Source organism: Bombina bombina, chromosome 6 (genome assembly GCF_027579735.1).
Source record: "Bombina bombina isolate aBomBom1 chromosome 6, aBomBom1.pri, whole genome shotgun sequence".
NCBI classification, from domain to species: domain Eukaryota; kingdom Metazoa; phylum Chordata; class Amphibia; order Anura; family Bombinatoridae; genus Bombina; species Bombina bombina.
This window is the reverse complement of record NC_069504.1, coordinates 897,740,019-897,762,673: the sequence shown is the minus strand read 5'-3', so window position 1 is coordinate 897,762,673 and position 22,655 is coordinate 897,740,019. Positions and strand designations below refer to the sequence as shown.

Genomic DNA, 22,655 nt, shown 5'->3' with positions numbered 1-22,655 from the left:
TGAGACATTGAAGTACTTGTCTCATGTGCTTATGATGCTCCTCCAGAGTGGAAGAGAAAATAACAATGTCATCCAGATAGACGATGACAGTGCGGTTGAGGAGGTCACGGAACACAATGTTGACAAATGCTTGGAAGACTGCAAAGGGCATTACAAAGTATTCGTAATTCCCAGATCTCGTGTTGAAGGCGGTCTTCCATTCGTGGCCTGGAAAGATATGATTTAGATTGTATGCCCTACGTAAGTCTAGCTTAGTGAAGAACCGAGCATCCTGGAGTGAGTCATACAGTTCGGTGATTAATGGTATGGGATAGCGATTCTTGATGGTTATGTTGTTCAAGGCCCTGTAGTCGATGCAGGGTCTGAGCCCGCCATCCTTCTTGCTGACAAAAAAGAAACCTGCCCCAGCAGGAGAAAAGGAAGGGTGAATGAAACCTTTAGCTAGGTTCTCTTGGATGTTTTCCTCCATGGTTAGTTCAGGGGGGTGCCATCCAGAGTAGTTATTTTGAGACAATGTCTTTTCTGCAGAAGAGGTAAGCCAGCTTAAATCATGAAACGGTGATCCAGGAAGTTCCCAGCTGCCCCTGAATCAATGAAGGCTTGAGTGTGGACAGTATTCGGAAGGAAGGTAAGGGTGACAGGTACCAGGATCCGAGAGGAGTGAGGGGATTTAGTAGAGATAATGCTTAGAGGCACCCCTGTGTTATCCCCTAAGCATTGGCTTTTCCTGGCCGTATGTCACAGTCCTTTAGTTGGTGAGAGTTAGATCCACAATAAAAGCCATAGTCTCAGTCTCCTTCTTCTCTGTCTTTCAGACTCTGAAGGTTTGAAGGAGGAGAGATCCATGGGTTCCTCCACTGAGGTAACTGGAGCTGCTGAAGGGGTAGCGGATGCTGCCGAAACTGGGCGAACATGAGGACGGGAAGGAAGGACCCTCCTTGTTCTGTCTCTCACGGCTTGTCTCTCCTGAAAGCGAGAGTCCAGACTGATACAAAGCATTATAAAGTCATCCAAAGAAGAAGGAATATCACGATAAGTGAGTTAATCTTTGATGCTTTCATGCAGACCCCTCCTAAAGGCTGCCTTGAGAGCACTGCCATCCCAAGTGGTTTCAAGTGCCAAGGTGTAAACTTGATGGCAAATTGTGCCACAGTTCTATTGCCCTGGCAGAGATCCAGGAGTGAATATTATTCAGCAGAGGTATGGCCAGAAGCCCCAAACACAGAAGATAATGCAGATATGAACTCATCAACATCATGCAGGAGTGTAGCGTTCTGTTCTAAAAGGGCATAGACCCAGGTTAGGGCCTTGTCTTTCATTAAAGAAATGATAAAGGTGACCCTTGACTGGTGAGACTTAAAGGTGTGAGGATCATTGCAGCCTACATTGGTTTAGAAAGCCCCTGCAATCAGTAGTACCTTCATACTTGTCAGACAATGGTATCCGGGGTATACTTCCAGAAGCAGAGGAAGAAGTCACAGTACTAGGAGTAGGGGCTGGTGGTGCAACAACAGGAGCGGTATTCCTTGCTGTAACTAGTAAGGAGAGTTGAGCGGTAATAGCCTCTAGCTTGGAATCCATATTCTGCAACTGTGTGGTATGGGTTCCCAGCATCTGTCCATGAAGATAAACAGCTTGTGCCACCTCATCTGGCTGCATGACCCAAGTATAATGTAAGGCTTGTGGGATATTCCTCTATCAGACCAAACTCGGCCAGTAGTCTTGTTATCCCGGCGTTGAGCCGGAAAAATAGGGAATATCCCAGAGCAGAGAAAGTTAGTAAGATGAGGAAGGCGGCACTCACCACAGGCAGGGCAGCCCCTAGCGGCAACGGCAGAGCGGTCCAAGGACAAGCCATTAGAATGGTCAGACAGGCAGGGTTTGGCAACAGCAAAACAGTCCAAGGGCACACCACTAGAATGGTCAGGCAGGCAGGATTTGGCAACAGTAAAGCAGTCAAAGGGTAAACCACTAGAATGGTCAGGCAGGCAGGGTTCGGCAACAAAGAGGCAATCCAGAACAACAGGGGTTAATAAGCAGAGCAGTCAGACAGGCAAGGTTCAGCAGCAATAATCAATCCAGCAATTAGAGAGGAGAGGAGCGTGCGACGATGATGTCAGCGCCGCACGCCTCCAGACCCGACACAGCCCTAGGCAATGAGCAGGGAAGGAGACGCTGTGCCCCTAGCAACGGCTAGAGTGGCTCGGCGTGACACATACTCCTTGTTCAGTCCAGAGAACTCCCCTGAAAAGTGCAAAGCTTAAATGTAATAAAACTTAAAGGACACAATCTGAAATCTAAAGTAATATAAAAAACAAAGTGAAAATGTAACAAAACTCTCATGTCATGCAGTGCTATATTGCACCAGGCTTATCTCTCCTTCACATAAATAAATGCAGGGAATGCCTCTTAGAGACGTATAGGAAAATGTGCCTGCCTAGGGTCTTGTGAAGGATCTCACAGTGCTGGAGGATCATTTTAGATCATCTCATCTAAATGGAGAGCTTTGTGGGAGGTATCTCTCATCTCTCTGGGGCTACCATCTTCCGGCCTTTTTCTTAGAGAATTCTGAGTGTTCAGCCCCTGTGAAGTCTGCACGATAATTTCTCTCCAAGCTGGAGAATATTTGATCATCAGGGTCAAAGAGTGATTTATTTCAGTCTTACTTGGTAGCTGCTGCAGCGATTGAGCTGTGGAACTTGTGTACATCTCAAGTATAGTGTTACCACCTCAGCAATGTTTCCATGGACAGCTATGAGTTACACATAGGGTTGCCACCTCAGCCATGTTTTCCTGGACACTTATGAGTTATACATGCTGCAGGGTGCGCAGGGAGGAACATGTATTGTGTTTCTGGACAACACTATTCATATTCCTCTCTGCACACCCTGCAGCAGGTGTAACTTATAAGTGTTCTGTATTTTAAGGGACGGGTGGCAACCCTAGTTACACATACTGTGGTATGGTTCCTGTTCCTTCTTGCACACCCTTTACAATAAGATTTAATCCTGTGTTCTGTTTATTTTTCAGTTAATATGACCTCAAACTATGGCACGTATAGTTTTTGGGAATATTTTCTCACCTTGCGCCCTGGTATCGGCTGGGTTTATGGCTCTGCATCCATTACAGGGATCCTCCTGACACTTCTCATCTGCCTGACCATCGTATGTTCCAGCACTTTTGTCAGGAAAGGTGGTCACTTTGAGGTAACTATATTACATTATTTTAAAGAAAAAAATTATAATATATGTATGTTATTTTAATCAGACAAAATCACTTTGTTTTGTGTGAACCAATTATATTTATTTCACTTCTACACTGACAGCAGAAAAAAAGTACAGTAGATATAATTTCATGTCCTCCAACTGTCATTTTTTAAACTTCTGTCTTATTAAATAAAGGATTTACATAGCTGTGATTGCAGCTTATACATTCCAGTTACTATGATTCTTATTTGACTGCATCTAATTGACTGGGTTTTACTGCAGAGAAATTGCCTACTAAGGTGCAGTATAGCAGATGGTTATTCCTGGGATAGTGCTGTAAATAGTATTGAATGTTAAGGTGACAGTGACAAATAATTTAGAACAGCAGTGTTATGAAAGAATTAAAGGGATAAAAAAGTCAAAAATGAAACGTGCATGGGTTCCAATAGGAAAAATGTATTCTAGTAACAGTTAATACTGTTATTGTGTTCCCCAGAGGCATATGCACATATGCTGTGAGGGGCCATGCACCAATTCAAACACAGAGAGGTGGTGGTGGTATGAATTGTGTCACTTATTTTATTTAAAATTTAATTACATTCATACACATTTCAATTTTGACCTTTCTAGCCATTTAGCTTTAATATGCTATATTCACTGCTCACAAGACACTTTTTGTAATGTTTGCTATTACAATTTTTAACCATCCACTAGTAATACCAGATTGTGCTTTATTCTTTGCAGAAAGCCGATAAGATAACGCACTCCCGCGCTATTGATTGTGCTTCACTTGTAAAGTGAATAAAATCTTAAAGGGACACAAAACCCAAATGTTTTCTTTCATGATTCAGATAGAGCATGCAATTTTAAGCAACTTTCTAATTTTCTTCTATTATGTAGCCACCAATTAGCAAGTGCAACCCAGGTGCTGTACCAAAAATGGGCCGGCTTTTAAGCTTACATTACTGCTTTTTCAAATAAAGATAACAAGAGAACGAAGAAAAATTGATAATAGGAGTAAATTAGAAAGTTGCTTAAAACTGCATGCTCTATCTGAATCATGACAGCAAAAATTTTGGTTTTGTCTCTCTTTAACTCATTTTTTTTTTTTTTTTAAGAATTTTTATTGAGGTTATTACATACATGTACATTATATGCAGAATTGCCAAAACTAGAGTAGTATAGACATTGGAATATAATGCACAGTCATAAAAAAGTACATAGTCAGATATATACAAATTCCAAATAAAAAAAAAGGGCAAGAATAGCTATAACCTCATTTTTATGAGTATAGCTCCAGAGTGGTGAACTGGAAATCCCTAATGTTTAAGATTGGTTATACTGCTATTCTCTAGCCAGGAAATGATAAACCTTGCATATAGTCTCTGCTGGAGAGTAATGAGAAGTAGTTGAGATATAGAGTCTGTCATGGGGAGCTAGGTTAAATAACATGAAGTGGGTGAGAATGGCAATAGCAATAAAGGGGAATCAAACATTTGGGGGTTAGCATTCGCTATGTACATTTAAACGGGGCCCCAAACAGTAGTTACTGGGGACATCGCACCGACCCGGCCGCTGACAGCGTAAAGTTCAATTTGGCCTTTATAAGTTAATACTCTTATAGGAATAAGGATTAGGGATTAGTACACAATTGCCATGGAGCTCATATAAATTGCACTATAAGATGTCTGAAACTAATGCTCTCATTTACGGGTCGCCAATATATTATTAACTAAGGACGTTGATTATAAGCATCTAAGTAATATACTACAGGTGACATAAATGATCTGACTTACTAATCCAGGGTACAGCTAAACTTTAAATACAATAAGTAATATAAAATATCTCTAGAGAAATATCCTATCAGTCTTTTAATGCCATTACATCCGTATTATCAAACTTGTATGTCATAACACTAGTGATAGCATGACCATAAGACAATGTTATACTATACAGTGGGAAAAGGAAAGGATATAGACCTCAAAGGAGACAAACAGAACATTGGTACACAAATATTACATGAACAGTACTCGTGCTAAATAGGGTTGCTCAAAAGACAAAACAACTAAATAAGAACATTGCTGAAATAGAGCTCTGCATGCAGCATTCATCTAAGCAGCCTTACCATAGCAAGTAACTAACTTAAATGTTGCACATAACAGTACTCACAGTTGGCTAGTATGCTAGTATGCAGGTGGTTAACTTTAGGAGCAAGCAAGCAGAGCAAAGAAAATTGCATGTCCTGGAAAATCAACCAACTAGTATGATAGCCAGATTAGATGACATAAAAACATATCATATAGTCGACACCAGCCTTTATTATAGATTGCTCTATTTGGGAATCAGCGTGTCCATGCTTAAGCTGCTTATCATGTAAGATTGGAAATTGTTCTCTTCGTGCATGTATAAGTTCCGTTTCCAGCTGGTGGGTAGTTGGTGAGGTGAAAGCTACCAGGGTTAATAGGAAAGGATGCGTATTGTCTTGGATTTGGGTTTCTACCCTGCAGTACTTTGATGGATATAGACCCCATACATGTTCAGCGCATCCCGGCATGAGAATTGCTGCCCTATGCAACCAAATATGTTGAACTCCTGAGTTGCCAGCTGCACCCTTAATAGAGCAAAAAGCAAAATCTGCAGCATTCTGTAAGATCTGGGCCTGTTTCTCCACTTTACTCTCCTTAAGATGTGGTGTGGCTTCAGCCGTGTATAGTGCGTTATGCCTGCGCTGTACCTCTTCAATCTGGGCTACCGAATCTGAACTACAACCGGTCTGCTCAGGCTGATCAGAGGAGGTCCGGAATATACCCGCAGTCTGTGAATACTCACAGGAGGCTTGCTGGCCTGCTTTCATATCGCAATGAGGATAAGTAGGAGATGGCGAGTGCCGGGACCCTAGGAAATCCCCATCTGAAGCAACTCTATTACACCTATTATAGATGACTTCCCGGATTGAGCCACAAGCTTTGTGAAGGATTTCTGTGAAGGCTGTCTGGTGAAATTCCAGAAGCTTGCTTAGTTCCAATACAATTGCTTCCGTCACCGTCATTACTTAGGCTAGTACTGTTGTCACACTTCTATTTGAAAGTACTTAGGTGGTTTTTGAAGATAATGTAGGGCAACACTATTCGCTGCTTATAACCCCTGATCCTTCGAATCCAGGGGGGGGGGAATGTGCGGCAGCCCCAGCAGTGAAGGAAAACAGAAATACGACACAGTTCTCACTACCATGCGGTGTGTCCCCCGCCGCTTAGCTGAAGAGCATAGGGCTGGTCAGCTTTATAAAAGAGGTTTCCAAGATCTCCCAGGGCTTCCCAAGAGACTGTAGCTGAAAACTTTGCTGTAGGAATCCATTTATGTAGTGAATAATTCTTTAAAACATAATAAAGATCAGGAGCTCCTCCAAAAAATGACTTCCCACAACAGCTGTAGGCTCCGCCCCCCCTTTAACTCATTTTAACAAGAGAAACCAGACGTGAATATTTAGCAATAGCAAACACATACATAAACAATTTTGTAAGTGTGTTTCTAAAGTGTTGCATTTTTAATTATTGTTTTGTCGCATTACTAGCGGTTTCCATTTGCTGTACAAGATGTCATGTACTGGACACATCACACAACTATAAAATGTTAGTGGTAAATACGTCCACTAACCAAACTTTGAAAAATATAGGTTAAGTGACGCTCAGTGAATTTTGCATAGTATCTCACCTGTACATGGCGGCCCCTCCGCAACCTAATAAGCGTTTCTGAATCTCACTCCAGTTGTGGCTGAACTTGCAATTTGCGTTATTAGATCAAGTTCACTCTTTACACACATATACAGTGTCTCCTTGCCAGCAAATGCACAATTCTTTCCTGTAAGAATCATTGCCAAAATATGTTTGTATTAAAATCTCAATAATTTCAAAATGTTGTGTCATTCGTGTAAAACAAAAAGCAAACCACTTGCACATTTTTGCAAATGTTTTATTTTTAAAATAGTTTTTAAATTGAATATATTACACCCTATGCCTTTGTGGAAATACAATATGGACTCCCGCTCATTTATCATTTGACCTCAGGTTTTCTACTGGACGCATCTATCTTACATCTGGATTTGGATTCTACTATTTCTCCACACACCCAAGTTCTGGAAGTGGTTTTTAGTCCCAGGGCTCTTGTTTATGCTGGAGAAATTTCTCGGAGCAGCCATTTCACGCATTGGTGGATTGTACGTTGTGGAGGTGAACCTGCTGCCTTCCAAGGTACGTCTCTTTAAAAAAATGTACCACTTTTGCATACATAGAAACAGAGGAACATTTTGATGGTAGAACAATTACATAAAACAGCTTTATGCACCTGCTGACTTCTCAAAGCTAACTCTGCTACATATCTGTCCTTCATTGGCTTTATCAAAACACAACTACAAAGCATTGTACTTTATACTAACTTTTATAACAGTGACTAGCCTTGTTGCCTGTGGACTAAAGCCTAGATTGGCCCCTCCAAATAAGGCAAATGGTTGGTGGAGTTTGGCTATTGAAAAATAATTGCAGTAAAATGGATATTAATTTGTTTTAAAAATGCTAAGACTTGGCTGATATGTTATTCTATAGCAACACAACAGAAATGTCTTGTAATTACAATGAGGCCGATTTATCATCGCCCGAATGGGGTCAAATATCCCGCCAGAAACAGTAGTTAAGAAACAGAGATCTTAAGACCACACTCCTTAACTCGCCCGCTGCCTCTGAGGCTCTGGACATCAATCTGCCCGATTGAATACGATCGGGTTGATTGACACCCCCTGCTAGCGGCCGATTGGCCTCAAATCTGCATGGGCGGCATTGCACAAGCAGTTCACCAGAACTGCTTGTGCAATGTTAAATGCCGACAGCGTACGCTGTCTGCATTTAGGGATGCAGGGCGGACATGATTCTCTATAGCGAATCATGTCCGCCCGGTGTATGATAAATCTACCCCAATGTGTTTACTGTCCCTTTAAGTCCCTTAATATATTTAAAATATATGACTTATGGCAGAAACTTTCATATTGCCTGTAAATTCTACTTCTAATATACTCTCTCCATTGCTAGTGTCTTACAGTTTATCTTTACTAAAACACTACTCCTGATATTTAAATGTGATTTTTCTTGTTAGAGTATGTAATTGTTCCACTATCCACTGAGGAATACTATGTTAACCCCAGAAAAGGAGTTAAACACATTGAAAAAGTCCCACTTGGGAGTTTCAGAGAACTGCTGGTCCTCAGCAGGAAACAGTCAGTGAGTCAATCAGTAGCAGCAGTTACACAACCCCACCAATCACTTACTGTGTTCAGCCTGGAGGTATGAAGGTTAAATATAGAGTTCCATGATATACAGCAAAAATGACATACTCTTAACAAATTAAATCATGACATTTTTGCACTTTAATGTTCCATTAAGTGAATTAGTCTGCACATATGGCCAGCCCTTTAAACATTTCTTCAGGCATACTGCTTGTAGTTTCATCATCTACAGACACTGAGAGTTTTAGATTACTTTTATCTTTCATTTCTACCCAATTATAGGTGACACATCTTGTCATAAAGAGGCCACCATCCTTCCAGTATAAGCCTGGTGACTTTGTATATCTGAATATACCAATTATTGCAAAGTATGAGTGGCATCCTTTCACGATCAGTAGTGCTCCTGAGCAGGCAGGTGAGATGGGCTTATAAGGTAAGGTTACCCCATAGCAACACATATCTCATTATATTATTAGTTATGTATGTTTGTTTCCCTGATGATGATTAATTCATGAATATAACAACACAGTTGTAGATACACTCCTATGGCCAGTTTAGTAGATTCACCTGCTTCTTAGCACAAATAACTAAATGGTGAATCATGTGGCTATAGCTTAATATATAGGGGTAGATTTATCAAATATCGGACGGACATGATCCGCTGTAATGGATCATGTCCGCCCGACATCGATAAATGCAGACAGCATACGCTGTCGGCATTTATCATTGCACAAGCATTTCTGGTGAAATGCTTGTGCAATGCCGCCCACTGAACATTCACGGCCAATCGCCCACTAGCGGGGGGGGGGGGGGGTCAATTATCCCGATCATATCCGATCGGGATGATTGCTGTCCCCCACCTCAGGGGTGCTGCTTCTTAACTTAAGATTCAGGCGGACCTGAAACTTCGGGAGTAGATTGCAGCAACCGCTGCTTGATAAATCTACCCCATAGAGTATACAGATATGGTCAAGGGGCTTAGTTGTTGTTTAACTAAATGTTAGAACTGAGAATATGTAGGTTTAAAGGGATGTTAAAACTGGTGGGTACAACTACAGTAGAATGGTTACTACTTACTTTGCTATTGCTTTTTTCCTGTACCTGTAGCTCTCTCTGAAGCTGATTTTTATTTAACCCATTACAGAAGCCAGTTAGTAAAGCTTTGCATCTTTTTGCTAAGTTCCACCATTTTGGAAGGTACTTATTGTTGCATCCTGTAACAGAAGCTGTGCCCATTCAGTGATGTTACTGACTTTTTGACAGTTGTACCTTGTACTTGGGTAAAGTTTGCACAAAAGAAAGTGGAAGCTTTACATTTTTGCATTATTTTTTTTTACACAGTTTAAATGTTACATAACAAATATAACAAAAGCCCTAAGCAATACTACAGAGCAATGCAACCACTGCAAAAACATCCAGCTCCCTCTCTGTATTGTGAGTGTACAACATGGCTTTTCAAGAAGACAATATCGCTGATCTGTGAATGCACAACTCTTCTGTCACAGGGTGAGAGAATACTTAAACTCCAAGATGGGATGACTCTGTCATATAATGTAGCCTCAAAAACTGGAAACCACACTAGTTATGATGACCCCTATACTGACATTAACAATCTTGTGAATGTGAATTAGAAACAAACATTTACAGAAAGTGATTGCTATATGCCATTTCTAGATGCTGCCTGCAGCCCTGACCTCACTTTTCCCGAAGATATTATGTATTAAATGCATATGTAAATTTGTGTCCTGCCCACTGCAGATGGACGATACAATAGCAATGCATAGAGCTTTAGTGAATCTAGACCATTTATACAAATGCACCTGTAAAATGTTGTCTGTAGACATTTCAGAGTGTCTTTTACATGTAAAATGTAATATCATTATTCCAAATGGTCTTGGAATACCTGCTCATATGTCAAAAAGGCCAGGCCAGGGCTTTCTCAAGTGCCTTAAAGTGTAAAATGGTCTTGAAAAAACTATTGAAAAGTATTAAGAACATGTGATAAACTCAATGTTAAATATTAGGCTTTAGGTGTGCCATAAATTTGTTTTCGGCTCTCAGATACAGATCTAAAAAACAATTTTAGTGATCATGTAAAAAAAAAAAAAAAAAAAAAAAAAAAAGTGCCCTTTATTGGCTGAAACTCGCTGAAACAAAATCGGCCAATAGATTGTGATTTACCCCATTATTTTAAAAAAATGCAATTATATGCCATACTCAGGCAAACATATTATATTAAGGCTCATCTTTACATTGAATATATTATTATAACTAGCATTTATTTATGGTTTAATGTCCCTTATGAAGTCGTGCTTTATAGCAGCAGAAGATCATTAGTGTCAGCTTAGAATAGGAATATGAGGCCATGATGAGCATGTGATCATCAAACCTGGACAATTAAGGATTGTGTGATATCCCTTTAAGGGCTATCCCCTCCCAGCTTATTCTCCTCCCTTTATAAGGCGGCAATCTACTATCATTCCTTGCCTGAAAATTGAAGTGTATTGTTTGCTAACACTTGTTAGCTTCTAGTTTTCATCCTTCAGGTCATACCTCGACAAGTTCAATACTTGTATCTCTAAAGATTCATTGGATTCAACTACAGTCCTTTTTGAACTTTCTATTTTTGAACCTTATCACTACGCTGCCGGATCTTCTTTCTCCGCGTCCCGGAACTAAGCCGCACACACACACAGCCTCTGACCGCTAACGGCTGTGATCTTTCAGAGCTCCTCTTCAAAGTGGTTGGGTATCGTATACTACACAAGTTAACAACTGGGAACAACTATATGCTTATGCTTGTCATACTTACCTTTGTCAATACGCATATTTAATTCATGTGACCGAACCTGCTTTGAACTTTCATTATCTCTCATACAGCAGTACCTGTTACCAATCTCAGTATCGTATCTCAGCTTGCTATAATTCTTACTTAAAGATTTACCTTACATATACTGAATTTCTTGGATTGTGTGATTTGACTGGATTTGTATATATTTTAGTTTGAGTGTGTGTGTGCGTGAAGACAGGAAGTGGAATACCTTAAGCCTTTTCTCTGAACCTGAGATTATCATATGTATTACTGCACAAGCATTCTACCTATACAGATTTTAACTCCAATCTGAATATTTACTTATGGTCTGTAATAAGATTTCATAATAATTTGCTCACATTGCCTAAGCAGATAATTCAAAACTTAATTTTCTGCTTAGATCATAAAAGAGCAACAATACCTTTATTTCATATCAAGTTACATAATTTTATTAACAAAGTCTTTAATTTAAGACATAACATAATTTTCAGGCCCATAAAAAACATAGAAAGTAGTCATAAGGAATAATTCTGTATTACCTACAAAATGAATCCTCAGGAGGTAAAAACTGAATTAACCAATGTCTACCAAAAACTTGATTATTTAAATAAAGGTTTAACAGAAGTTCAAGCTGAAATGGTTGCACTAAAAGCTTTAATAAAAGAATGCTTTCCTACAAAAACCACAGAACATCCAGAACCTCATATTCAATATCCACAACCATTTTCTGGAAAACGTAATGAGTTTAGGGATTTTAAAAATGCATGTCATCTGCTTTTTTCCTTAAGGCCCCGCACATACCATTCAGAAAGAATTAAAGTGTGTACAACTATCTCTTTTTTACAAGGAGAACCCAGAACTAGGGCTAACAGGTTTTTTGAAAATAACAATCCCATTTTAGAATCATTACAGGATTTCTTTTTTGCTATGGCAAACTTATATGAAGATTCAAACACACAGATTACTGCAGAAACCAAGCTACGCTCACTAAAATAGGGGAAACGCACGGTTGAGGAATATATAACTGAATTTCAGATGTGGTCTAATGATTCACAATGGAACGAAATCAGCCTCAGAAATCAATTTCGTCTGGGACTTTCGGAAGGATTAAAGGATGAACTCTCACGTTTAGAGATTCCTGATACTCTTTCAGCACTTATAAAGCTGAGTACTACGTTGGACCGCAGACTCCGCGAAAGAAAAGCAGAAAGAGCCGGATATGAGACCACACCTAAAAGATACCCTGTCTACTCTCCTTCATATGAAAAACCTTCTGTCTCCAGTACTCCCATGGAAATAGGAGTCATCAAAGGCCCTCTCACTCCAGAGGAGAAATCCAGGAGAAGACTAGAGAAATTGTGTCTCTATTGCGCTCACAAGGAGCATACAGTTGCGACATGCCCTATACTTCTCAAACAAAAGAAGGGTAAGCATTTTCAAAAGATTCAATTATACAATTTAACATTAGATACCCAAATGACTTTATCTTTCTCATTACAGTGGGATCAGAAAAACATCCAATCCAAAGCCTTGATTGATTCAGGGGCATCAGGAAACTATATTGATACAACTTTTGTTAAAAATAATAAAATTCCAATTGTGTGCAAGGCAAAACCTGTATTTGTTAAATTGATAGATGGTTTACTTACACAACATGGACCCATCATACTATTCCACTACTCATAACCACAAAAGATGGGCACACTGAGTATATCACATTTGATCTAATTCCCATTTCATTACACACTTTTATTCTTGGTTACATATGGCTACAAAAGCATAATCCCAGCATTGACTGGAAGGTGAACGAATTAAAACTAAACTCTCCATACTGTTTAAAGACATGCTATCCACATTGTACTTTAGCTTCATTGGAGAATGCTCTACCCAGACCTTATCAGGATCTGGCAGAGGTTTTCGACATGAAAGAGGCAGAGAGTCTACCTCCACATAGGGAATTTGACTGCCCAATTGATTTAATACCTGGCAGTCAGATACCTCATGGTAAGATATACCCCCTTTCTCAAAACGAATTAACTTTCGTAAGATCATATCTAGATGAGAACCTACGTAAAGGGTTCATCTCTCATTCTACCTCTCCTGCAGCAGCAGGTATGTTTCTCGTTAGAAACAAGGATGGTACTATACGACCCATCATAGATTATAGAGCTCTAAACAACATAACGGTAAAAAATAGATACCCCCTACCAATAATACCGGAACTCCTTGAACGGCTACATGGAGCCACCATTTATTCCAAACTAGATTTAAAAGGGGCTTATAATCTTATAAGAATCAAACAAGGTGACGAATGGAAAACTGCTTTCCGAACAAGATATGGCCTTTATCAATACAATGTAATGCCATTTGGGTTAAGCAACGCACCAGCAACCTTCCAACATTTCATTAATGAAATCTTCCGTGATCTAACTGATGTATGCGTTATAATTTACTTAGATGACATACTCATTTATTCTAAAAATTTGGAAGAGCATGTAAAACATGTACGCTGGGTGCTCACTAGGTTAAAGGAACATAAGTTGTATGCTAAGATGGAAAAATGTTCTTTCCATGTTCAGGAGATAAAATTTTTAGGTTATATCATTACACCTAATAAGATACAAATGGACCCAGAAAAGGTAACTTCTATACTTAATTGGCCAGTTCCAACTACTGTCAAGGCTTTACAAAGATTCATCGGTTTCTCAAATTTTTACCGAAAGTTTATAAATAATTTCTCAACTATTGTTAAACCACTTACAACACTAACTAGTAAAAAACAAAAATATAAATGGACAGATGAAGCACAGTTATCTTTTGATTCCCTAAAGAAACAATTTACCACAGCTCCAGTGCTTGCAATCCCAGATTTTGAATCTCAGTTTATACTCGAAGTCGATGCCTCTAATACTGGAATAGGAGCTATTCTTTCACAGAGGAATAAAGAAAATACAGAGACTCATCCTATTGCTTTCTACTCAAGGATGTTGACTCAAGCCGAAAACAACTATAGTATAGGAGATAAAGAACTCCTTGCAATACAATGTTCCTTAGAACAATGGAGACATCTACTTGAAGGATCTAGTCTCCCATTTATCATTTACACAGACCACAAAAATCTTGAATATCTAAAGATGAGCAAGACTCTTACTTCAAGACAAGCCCGCTGGTCTATATTCTTAGACCGATTTAATTTTCTTATTAGCTACAAACCTGGTAATTTAAATACAAAGGCAGATGCCTTATCCAGGATATATGACAATAACCATTATATAAAACATGATTCTATAATACCTGAAGAAAGATTCATAGGAGTTCTGACAACTCTAGAAAGGGAAATAAGTGAGGTCTTAAAAACTAACATTGAGATCCCCCCGTCCTGTAACAAGGATACAAAGACTGGATTATATTATCATAACTCTCAACTGTTTATACCCCAAACACTCAGAAGCTCCATCTTAAAACAAACCCATGATGGTACTCTATCTGGTCATCCTGGTATTCAAAAAACCATTGAAATAACCAGAAGAACTTTCTGGTGGCCAGAAATGAATCACACAATTTACAATTATGTATCTAATTGTGACGTGTGTGCAAGAAATAAGATTGAACATAAAAAACCTATAGGCCTCTTAACACCTCTGCCAATTCCAGATAAGCCATGGAGTACCATTTCCATGGATTTTATTGTCGACCTCCCTAACTCACAACATTTTACTACAATTTTAGTGGTAATTGATCATTTAACACGTCTTGCACATTTCATACCTTTGAAAGGTTTACCTTCAGCATTAATTACTGCTAAAACATTTTTGGATTATATAGTAAAATTACATGGGTTACCCGATATAATCATCACTGACAGAGGGACACAGTTTACCTCTTCTTTCTGGAAATCTTTATGCAAACTAATTAAAGTTGACTCTAGATATTCCACAGCATTTCACCCACAGACCAATGGCTTAACTGAAAGAGTAAATCAAACATTAGAACAATACCTAAGATGTTTCATCACCCACTTACAAGATGATTGGATAACTTATCTTCCAATGGCAGAATTCTCGTACAACAATTCTCTTTCAGCTTCCATTAAGATGACACCCTTTTTTGCCACTTATGGGTATAACCCAAACACCATATCTGTTACAAAGACTGAGGTTAGTTCACCTTATGCTAAAGAATTTACAAATAACCTTCAGGAAAAGTTGGACATTCTAAAATCTCATTTATCAAACGCAAAAACTTATCAAAAGCGTTACTATGATCAACATCACCGACCAAGTCCACCATACCAAATAGGGGATCAAGTTTTATTGTCTGTAAGGAATCTCAAATTACAAGTTCCTTGTAAAAAGTTAGCTAATCAATTTATTGGACCCTTTTCTATTGACAAAATTGTTAATCCTAACGCTGTTAGGTTACTATTACCTGAATCTTATAAAATCCATCCTACATTTCATGTATCGCTTTTGAAACCTTATACCGCTGACCCTACTACTCATGGTCAGTCTCATCCATCACCTATTCTTGTTAACAATCAGGAAGAATTTGAAGTTGAGTCTATTCTGGACTCTAGATTGCGACGGCGTCGTCTGGAGTATTTGGTTAAATGGAAGGGTTACGGATCCAAGGATAATTCCTGGCAACTCTCTACTGACATTCATGCTCCCCGATTGGTGAGAAACTTTCACTTACGTTATCCTGGGAGACCTTCTTTGGGGTCCTCGGGGGTGGTTCCTTGAGGGGGGGAACTGTGATATCCCTTTAAGGGCTATCCCCTCCCAGCTTATTCTCCTCCCTTTATAAGGCGGCAATCTACTATCATTCCTTGCCTGAAAATTGAAGTGTATTGTTTGCTAACACTTGTTAGCTTCTAGTTTTCATCCTTCAGGTCATACCTCGACAAGTTCAATACTTGTATCTCTAAAGATTCATTGGATTCAACTACAGTCCTTTTTGAACTTTCTATTTTTGAACCTTATCACTACGCTGCCGGATCTTCTTTCTCCGCGTCCCGGAACTAAGCCGCACACACACACAGCCTCTGACCGCTAACGGCTGTGATCTTTCAGAGCTCCTCTTCAAAGTGGTTGGGTATCGTATACTACACAAGTTAACAACTGGGAACAACTATATGCTTATGCTTGTCATACTTACCTTTGTCAATACGCATATTTAATTCATGTGACCGAACCTGCTTTGAACTTTCATTATCTCTCATACAGCAGTACCTGTTACCAATCTCAGTATCGTATCTCAGCTTGCTATAATTCTTACTTAAAGATTTACCTTACATATACTGAATTTCTTGGATTGTGTGATTTGACTGGATTTGTATATATTTTAGTTTGAGTGTGTGTGTGCGTGAAGACAGGAAGTGGAATACCTTAAGCCTTTTCTCTGAACCTGAGATTATCATATGTATTACTGCACAAGCATTCTACCTATACAGATTTTAACTCCAATCTGAATATTTACTTATGGTCTGTAATAAGATTTCATAATAATTTGCTCACATTGCCTAAGCAGATAATTCAAAACTTCATTTTCTGCTTAGATCATAAAAGAGCAACACAACCTTTATTTCATATCAAGTTACAGAATTTTATTAACAAAGTCTTTAATTTAAGACATAACATAATTTTCAGGCCCATAAAAAACATAGAAAGTAGTCATAAGGAATAATTCTGTATTACCTACAAAATGAATCCTCAGGAGGTAAAAACTGAATTAACCAATGTCTACCAAAAACTTGATTATTTAAATAAAGGTTTAACAGAAGTTCAAGCTGAAATGGTTGCACTAAAAGCTTTAATAAAAGAATGCTTTCCTACAAAAACCACAGAACATCCAGAACCTCATATTCAATATCCACAACCATTTTCTGGAAAACGTAATGAGTTTAGGGATTTTAAAAATGCATGTCATCTGCTTTTTTCCTTAAGGCCCCGCACATACCATTCAGAAAGAATTAAAGTGTGTACAACTATCTCTTTTTTACAAGGAGAACCCAGAACTAGGGCTAACAGGTTTTTTGAAAATAACAATCCCATTTTAGAATCATTACAGGATTTCTTTTTTGCTATGGCAAACTTATATGAAGATTCAAACACACAGATTACTGCAGAAACCAAGCTACGCTCACTAAAATAGGGGAAACGCACGGTTGAGGAATATATAACTGAATTTCAGATGTGGTCTAATGATTCACAATGGAACGAAATCAGCCTCAGAAATCAATTTCGTCTGGGACTTTCGGAAGGATTAAAGGATGAACTCTCACGTTTAGAGATTCCTGATACTCTTTCAGCACTTATAAAGCTGAGTACTACGTTGGACCGCAGACTCCGCGAAAGAAAAGCAGAAAGAGCCGGATATGAGACCACACCTAAAAGATACCCTGTCTACTCTCCTTCATATGAAAAACCTTCTGTCTCCAGTACTCCCATGGAAATAGGAGTCATCAAAGGCCCTCTCACTCCAGAGGAGAAATCCAGGAGAAGACTAGAGAAATTGTGTCTCTATTGCGCTCACAAGGAGCATACAGTTGCGACATGCCCTATACTTCTCAAACAAAAGAAGGGTAAGCATTTTCAAAAGATTCAATTATACAATTTAACATTAGATACCCAAATGACTTTATCTTTCTCATTACAGTGGGATCAGAAAAACATCCAATCCAAAGCCTTGATTGATTCTGGGGCATCAGGAAACTATATTGATACAACTTTTGTTAAAAATAATAAAATTCCAATTGTGTGCAAGGCAAAACCTGTATTTGTTAAATTGATAGATGGTTCACTTACACAACATGGACCCATCATACTATTCCACTACTCATAACCACAAAAGATGGGCACACTGAGTATATCACATTTGATCTAATTCCCATTTCATTACACACTTTTATTCTTGGTTACATATGGCTACAAAAGCATAATCCCAGCATTGACTGGAAGGTGAACGAATTAAAACTAAACTCTCCATACTGTTTAAAGACATGCTATCCACATTGTACTTTAGCTTCATTGGAGAATGCTCTACCCAGACCTTATCAGGATCTGGCAGAGGTTTTCGACATGAAAGAGGCAGAGAGTCTACCTCCACATAGGGAATTTGACTGCCCAATTGATTTAATACCTGGCAGTCAGATACCTCATGGTAAGAAATACCCCCTTTCTCAAAACGAATTAACTTTCGTAAGATCATATCTAGATGAGAACCTACGTAAAGGGTTCATCTCTCATTCTACCTCTCCTGCAGCAGCAGGTATGTTTCTCGTTAGAAACAAGGATGGTACTATACGACCCATCATAGATTATAGAGCTCTAAACAACATAACGGTAAAAAATAGATACCCCCTACCAATAATACCGGAACTCCTTGAACGGCTACATGGAGCCACCATTTATTCCAAACTAGATTTAAAAGGGGCTTATAATCTTATAAGAATCAAACAAGGTGACGAATGGAAAACTGCTTTCCAAACAAGATATGGCCTTTATCAATACAATGTAATGCCATTTGGGTTAAGCAACGCACCAGCAACCTTCCAACATTTCATTAATGAAATCTTCCGTGATCTAACTGATGTATGCGTTATAATTTACTTAGATGACATACTCATTTATTCTAAAAATTTGGAAGAGCATGTAAAACATGTACGCTGGGTGCTCACTAGGTTAAAGGAACATAAGTTGTATGCTAAGATGGAAAAATGTTCTTTCCATGTTCAGGAGATAAAAATTTTAGGTTATATCATTACACCTAATAAGATACAAATGGACCCAGAAAAGGTAACTTCTATACTTAATTGGCCAGTTCCAACTACTGTCAAGGCTTTACAAAGATTCATCGGTTTCTCAAATTTTTACCGAAAGTTTATAAATAATTTCTCAACTATTGTTAAACCACTTACAACACTAACTAGTAAAAAACAAAAATATAAATGGACAGATGAAGCACAGTTATCTTTTGATTCCCTAAAGAAACAATTTACCACAGCTCCAGTGCTTGCAATCCCAGATTTTGAATCTCAGTTTATACTCGAAGTCGATGCCTCTAATACTGGAATAGGAGCTATTCTTTCACAGAGGAATAAAGAAAATACAGAGACTCATCCTATTGCTTTCTACTCAAGGATGTTGACTCAAGCCGAAAACAACTATAGTATAGGAGATAAAGAACTCCTTGCAATACAATGTTCCTTAGAACAATGGAGACATCTACTTGAAGGATCTAGTCTCCCATTTATCATTTACACAGACCACAAAAATCTTGAATATCTAAAGATGAGCAAGACTCTTACTTCAAGACAAGCCCGCTGGTCTATATTCTTAGACCGATTTAATTTTCTTATTAGCTACAAACCTGGTAATTTAAATACAAAGGCAGATGCCTTATCCAGGATATATGACAATAACCATTATATAAAACATGATTCTATAATACCTGAAGAAAGATTCATAGGAGTTCTGACAACTCTAGAAAGGGAAATAAGTGAGGTCTTAAAAACTAACATTGAGATCCCCCCGTCCTGTAACAAGGATACAAAGACTGGATTATATTATTATAACTCTCAACTGTTTATACCCCAAACACTCAGAAGCTCCATCTTAAAACAAACCCATGATGGTACTCTATCTGGTCATCCTGGTATTCAAAAAACCATTGAAATAACCAGAAGAACTTTCTGGTGGCCAGAAATGAATCACACAATTTACAATTATGTATCTAATTGTGACGTGTGTGCAAGAAATAAGATTGAACATAAAAAACCTATAGGCCTCTTAACACCTCTGCCAATTCCAGATAAGCCATGGAGTACCATTTCCATGGATTTTATTGTCGACCTCCCTAACTCACAACATTTTACTACAATTTTAGTGGTAATTGATCATTTAACACGTCTTGCACATTTCATACCTTTGAAAGGTTTACCTTCAGCATTAATTACTGCTAAAACATTTTTGGATTATATAGTAAAATTACATGGGTTACCCGATATAATCATCACTGACAGAGGGACACAGTTTACCTCTTCTTTCTGGAAATCTTTATGCAAACTAATTAAAGTTGACTCTAGATATTCCACAGCATTTCACCCACAGACCAATGGCTTAACTGAAAGAGTAAATCAAACATTAGAACAATACCTAAGATGTTTCATCACCCACTTACAAGATGATTGGATAACTTATCTTCCAATGGCAGAATTCTCGTACAACAATTCTCTTTCAGCTTCCATTAAGATGACACCCTTTTTTGCCACTTATGGGTATAACCCAAACACCATATCTGTTACAAAGACTGAGGTTAGTTCACCTTATGCTAAAGAATTTACAAATAACCTTCAGGAAAAGTTGGACATTCTAAAATCTCATTTATCAAACGCAAAAACTTATCAAAAGCGTTACTATGATCAACATCACCGACCAAGTCCACCATACCAAATAGGGGATCAAGTTTTATTGTCTGTAAGGAATCTCAAATTACAAGTTCCTTGTAAAAAGTTAGCTAATCAATTTATTGGACCCTTTTCTATTGACAAAATTGTTAATCCTAACGCTGTTAGGTTACTATTACCTGAATCTTATAAAATCCATCCTACATTTCATGTATCGCTTTTGAAACCTTATACCGCTGACCCTACTACTCATGGTCAGTCTCATCCATCACCTATTCTTGTTAACAATCAGGAAGAATTTGAAGTTGAGTCTATTCTGGACTCTAGATTGCGACGGCGTCGTCTGGAGTATTTGGTTAAATGGAAGGGTTACGGATCCGAGGATAATTCCTGGCAACTCTCTACTGACATTCATGCTCCCCGATTGGTGAGAAACTTTCACTTACGTTATCCTGGGAGACCTTCTTTGGGGTCCTCGGGGGTGGTTCCTTGAGGGGGGGAACTGTGATATCCCTTTAAGGGCTATCCCCTCCCAGCTTATTCTCCTCCCTTTATAAGGCGGCAATCTACTATCATTCCTTGCCTGAAAATTGAAGTGTATTGTTTGCTAACACTTGTTAGCTTCTAGTTTTCATCCTTCAGGTCATACCTCGACAAGTTCAATACTTGTATCTCTAAAGATTCATTGGATTCAACTACAGTCCTTTTTGAACTTTCTATTTTTGAACCTTATCACTACGCTGCCGGATCTTCTTTCTCCGCGTCCCGGAACTAAGCCGCACACACACACAGCCTCTGACCGCTAACGGCTGTGATCTTTCAGAGCTCCTCTTCAAAGTGGTTGGGTATCGTATACTACACAAGTTAACAACTGGGAACAACTATATGCTTATGCTTGTCATACTTACCTTTGTCAATACGCATATTTAATTCATGTGACCGAACCTGCTTTGAACTTTCATTATCTCTCATACAGCAGTACCTGTTACCAATCTCAGTATCGTATCTCAGCTTGCTATAATTCTTACTTAAAGATTTACCTTACATATACTGAATTTCTTGGATTGTGTGATTTGACTGGATTTGTATATATTTTAGTTTGAGTGTGTGTGTGCGTGAAGACAGGAAGTGGAATACCTTAAGCCTTTTCTCTGAACCTGAGATTATCATATGTATTACTGCACAAGCATTCTACCTATACAGATTTTAACTCCAATCTGAATATTTACTTATGGTCTGTAATAAGATTTCATAATAATTTGCTCACATTGCCTAAGCAGATAATTCAAAACTTCATTTTCTGCTTAGATCATAAAAGAGCAACACAACCTTTATTTCATATCAAGTTACAGAATTTTATTAACAAAGTCTTTAATTTAAGACATAACAGATTGGGAAAATGTTGCCTTATCTAACAAATATTAAATACTGACATGAAGATGGTAAAGTAAGAATATGGGGTAAATACGCATTCCTAAATCTATCATGCTGTTTGCCTGTCTAACTACTTTCAAATGCATTCTCACCGCAGGATCATCTGCCATGTTGCAAGTCAGAATGTTTAATTTTGTGAAAATAGCAGAAGAAAATAAAAAGTTCTGTGGGAACTGCATGATGCTATCAAGTCAGCAGGGGACAAATTGAATTTAAGTTTAAAGGGACTGTTTGCTCAAACAAATTCTCCCATTTAATTTGTTCCTTATGATCCACTTTACCTGCTGGAGTGTATTAAAAATTTTTTCCATTATCCTTATATTGGCATTTGAATTAGTTTATTTAGCCTGTGGTATCCCCACCCATCCTGAAAGTTTTTGGCCTCAAGGCCAGTGGAAGAAATTACACTCTCAGTGGGTTATAGAAGAGATAAGGTAATAAAATGTTAATTTTCCATTGTTCTCTCCGAGTATTGATGATTGGTTTATGGACAGATATAAGATAAAGAAGCATGTGTATGTACAC

At 38.4% G+C, this 22,655-nt stretch overlaps 1 protein-coding gene across 1 annotated transcript in view; it reads left to right on the top strand.

The window, feature by feature from the left end:
* NOX5 (NADPH oxidase 5) overlaps positions 1–22,655 on the top strand; it is a 209,147-nt gene that overhangs the window by 67,476 nt on the left and 119,016 nt on the right. Inside the window, exons 6-8 of the mRNA XM_053719575.1 lie at positions 3,001–3,206; positions 7,271–7,453; positions 8,761–8,893. Coding sequence (XP_053575550.1) covers positions 3,001–3,206; positions 7,271–7,453; positions 8,761–8,893 — 522 coding nt within the window. The remainder of the gene's footprint in view (positions 1–3,000; positions 3,207–7,270; positions 7,454–8,760; positions 8,894–22,655) is intronic.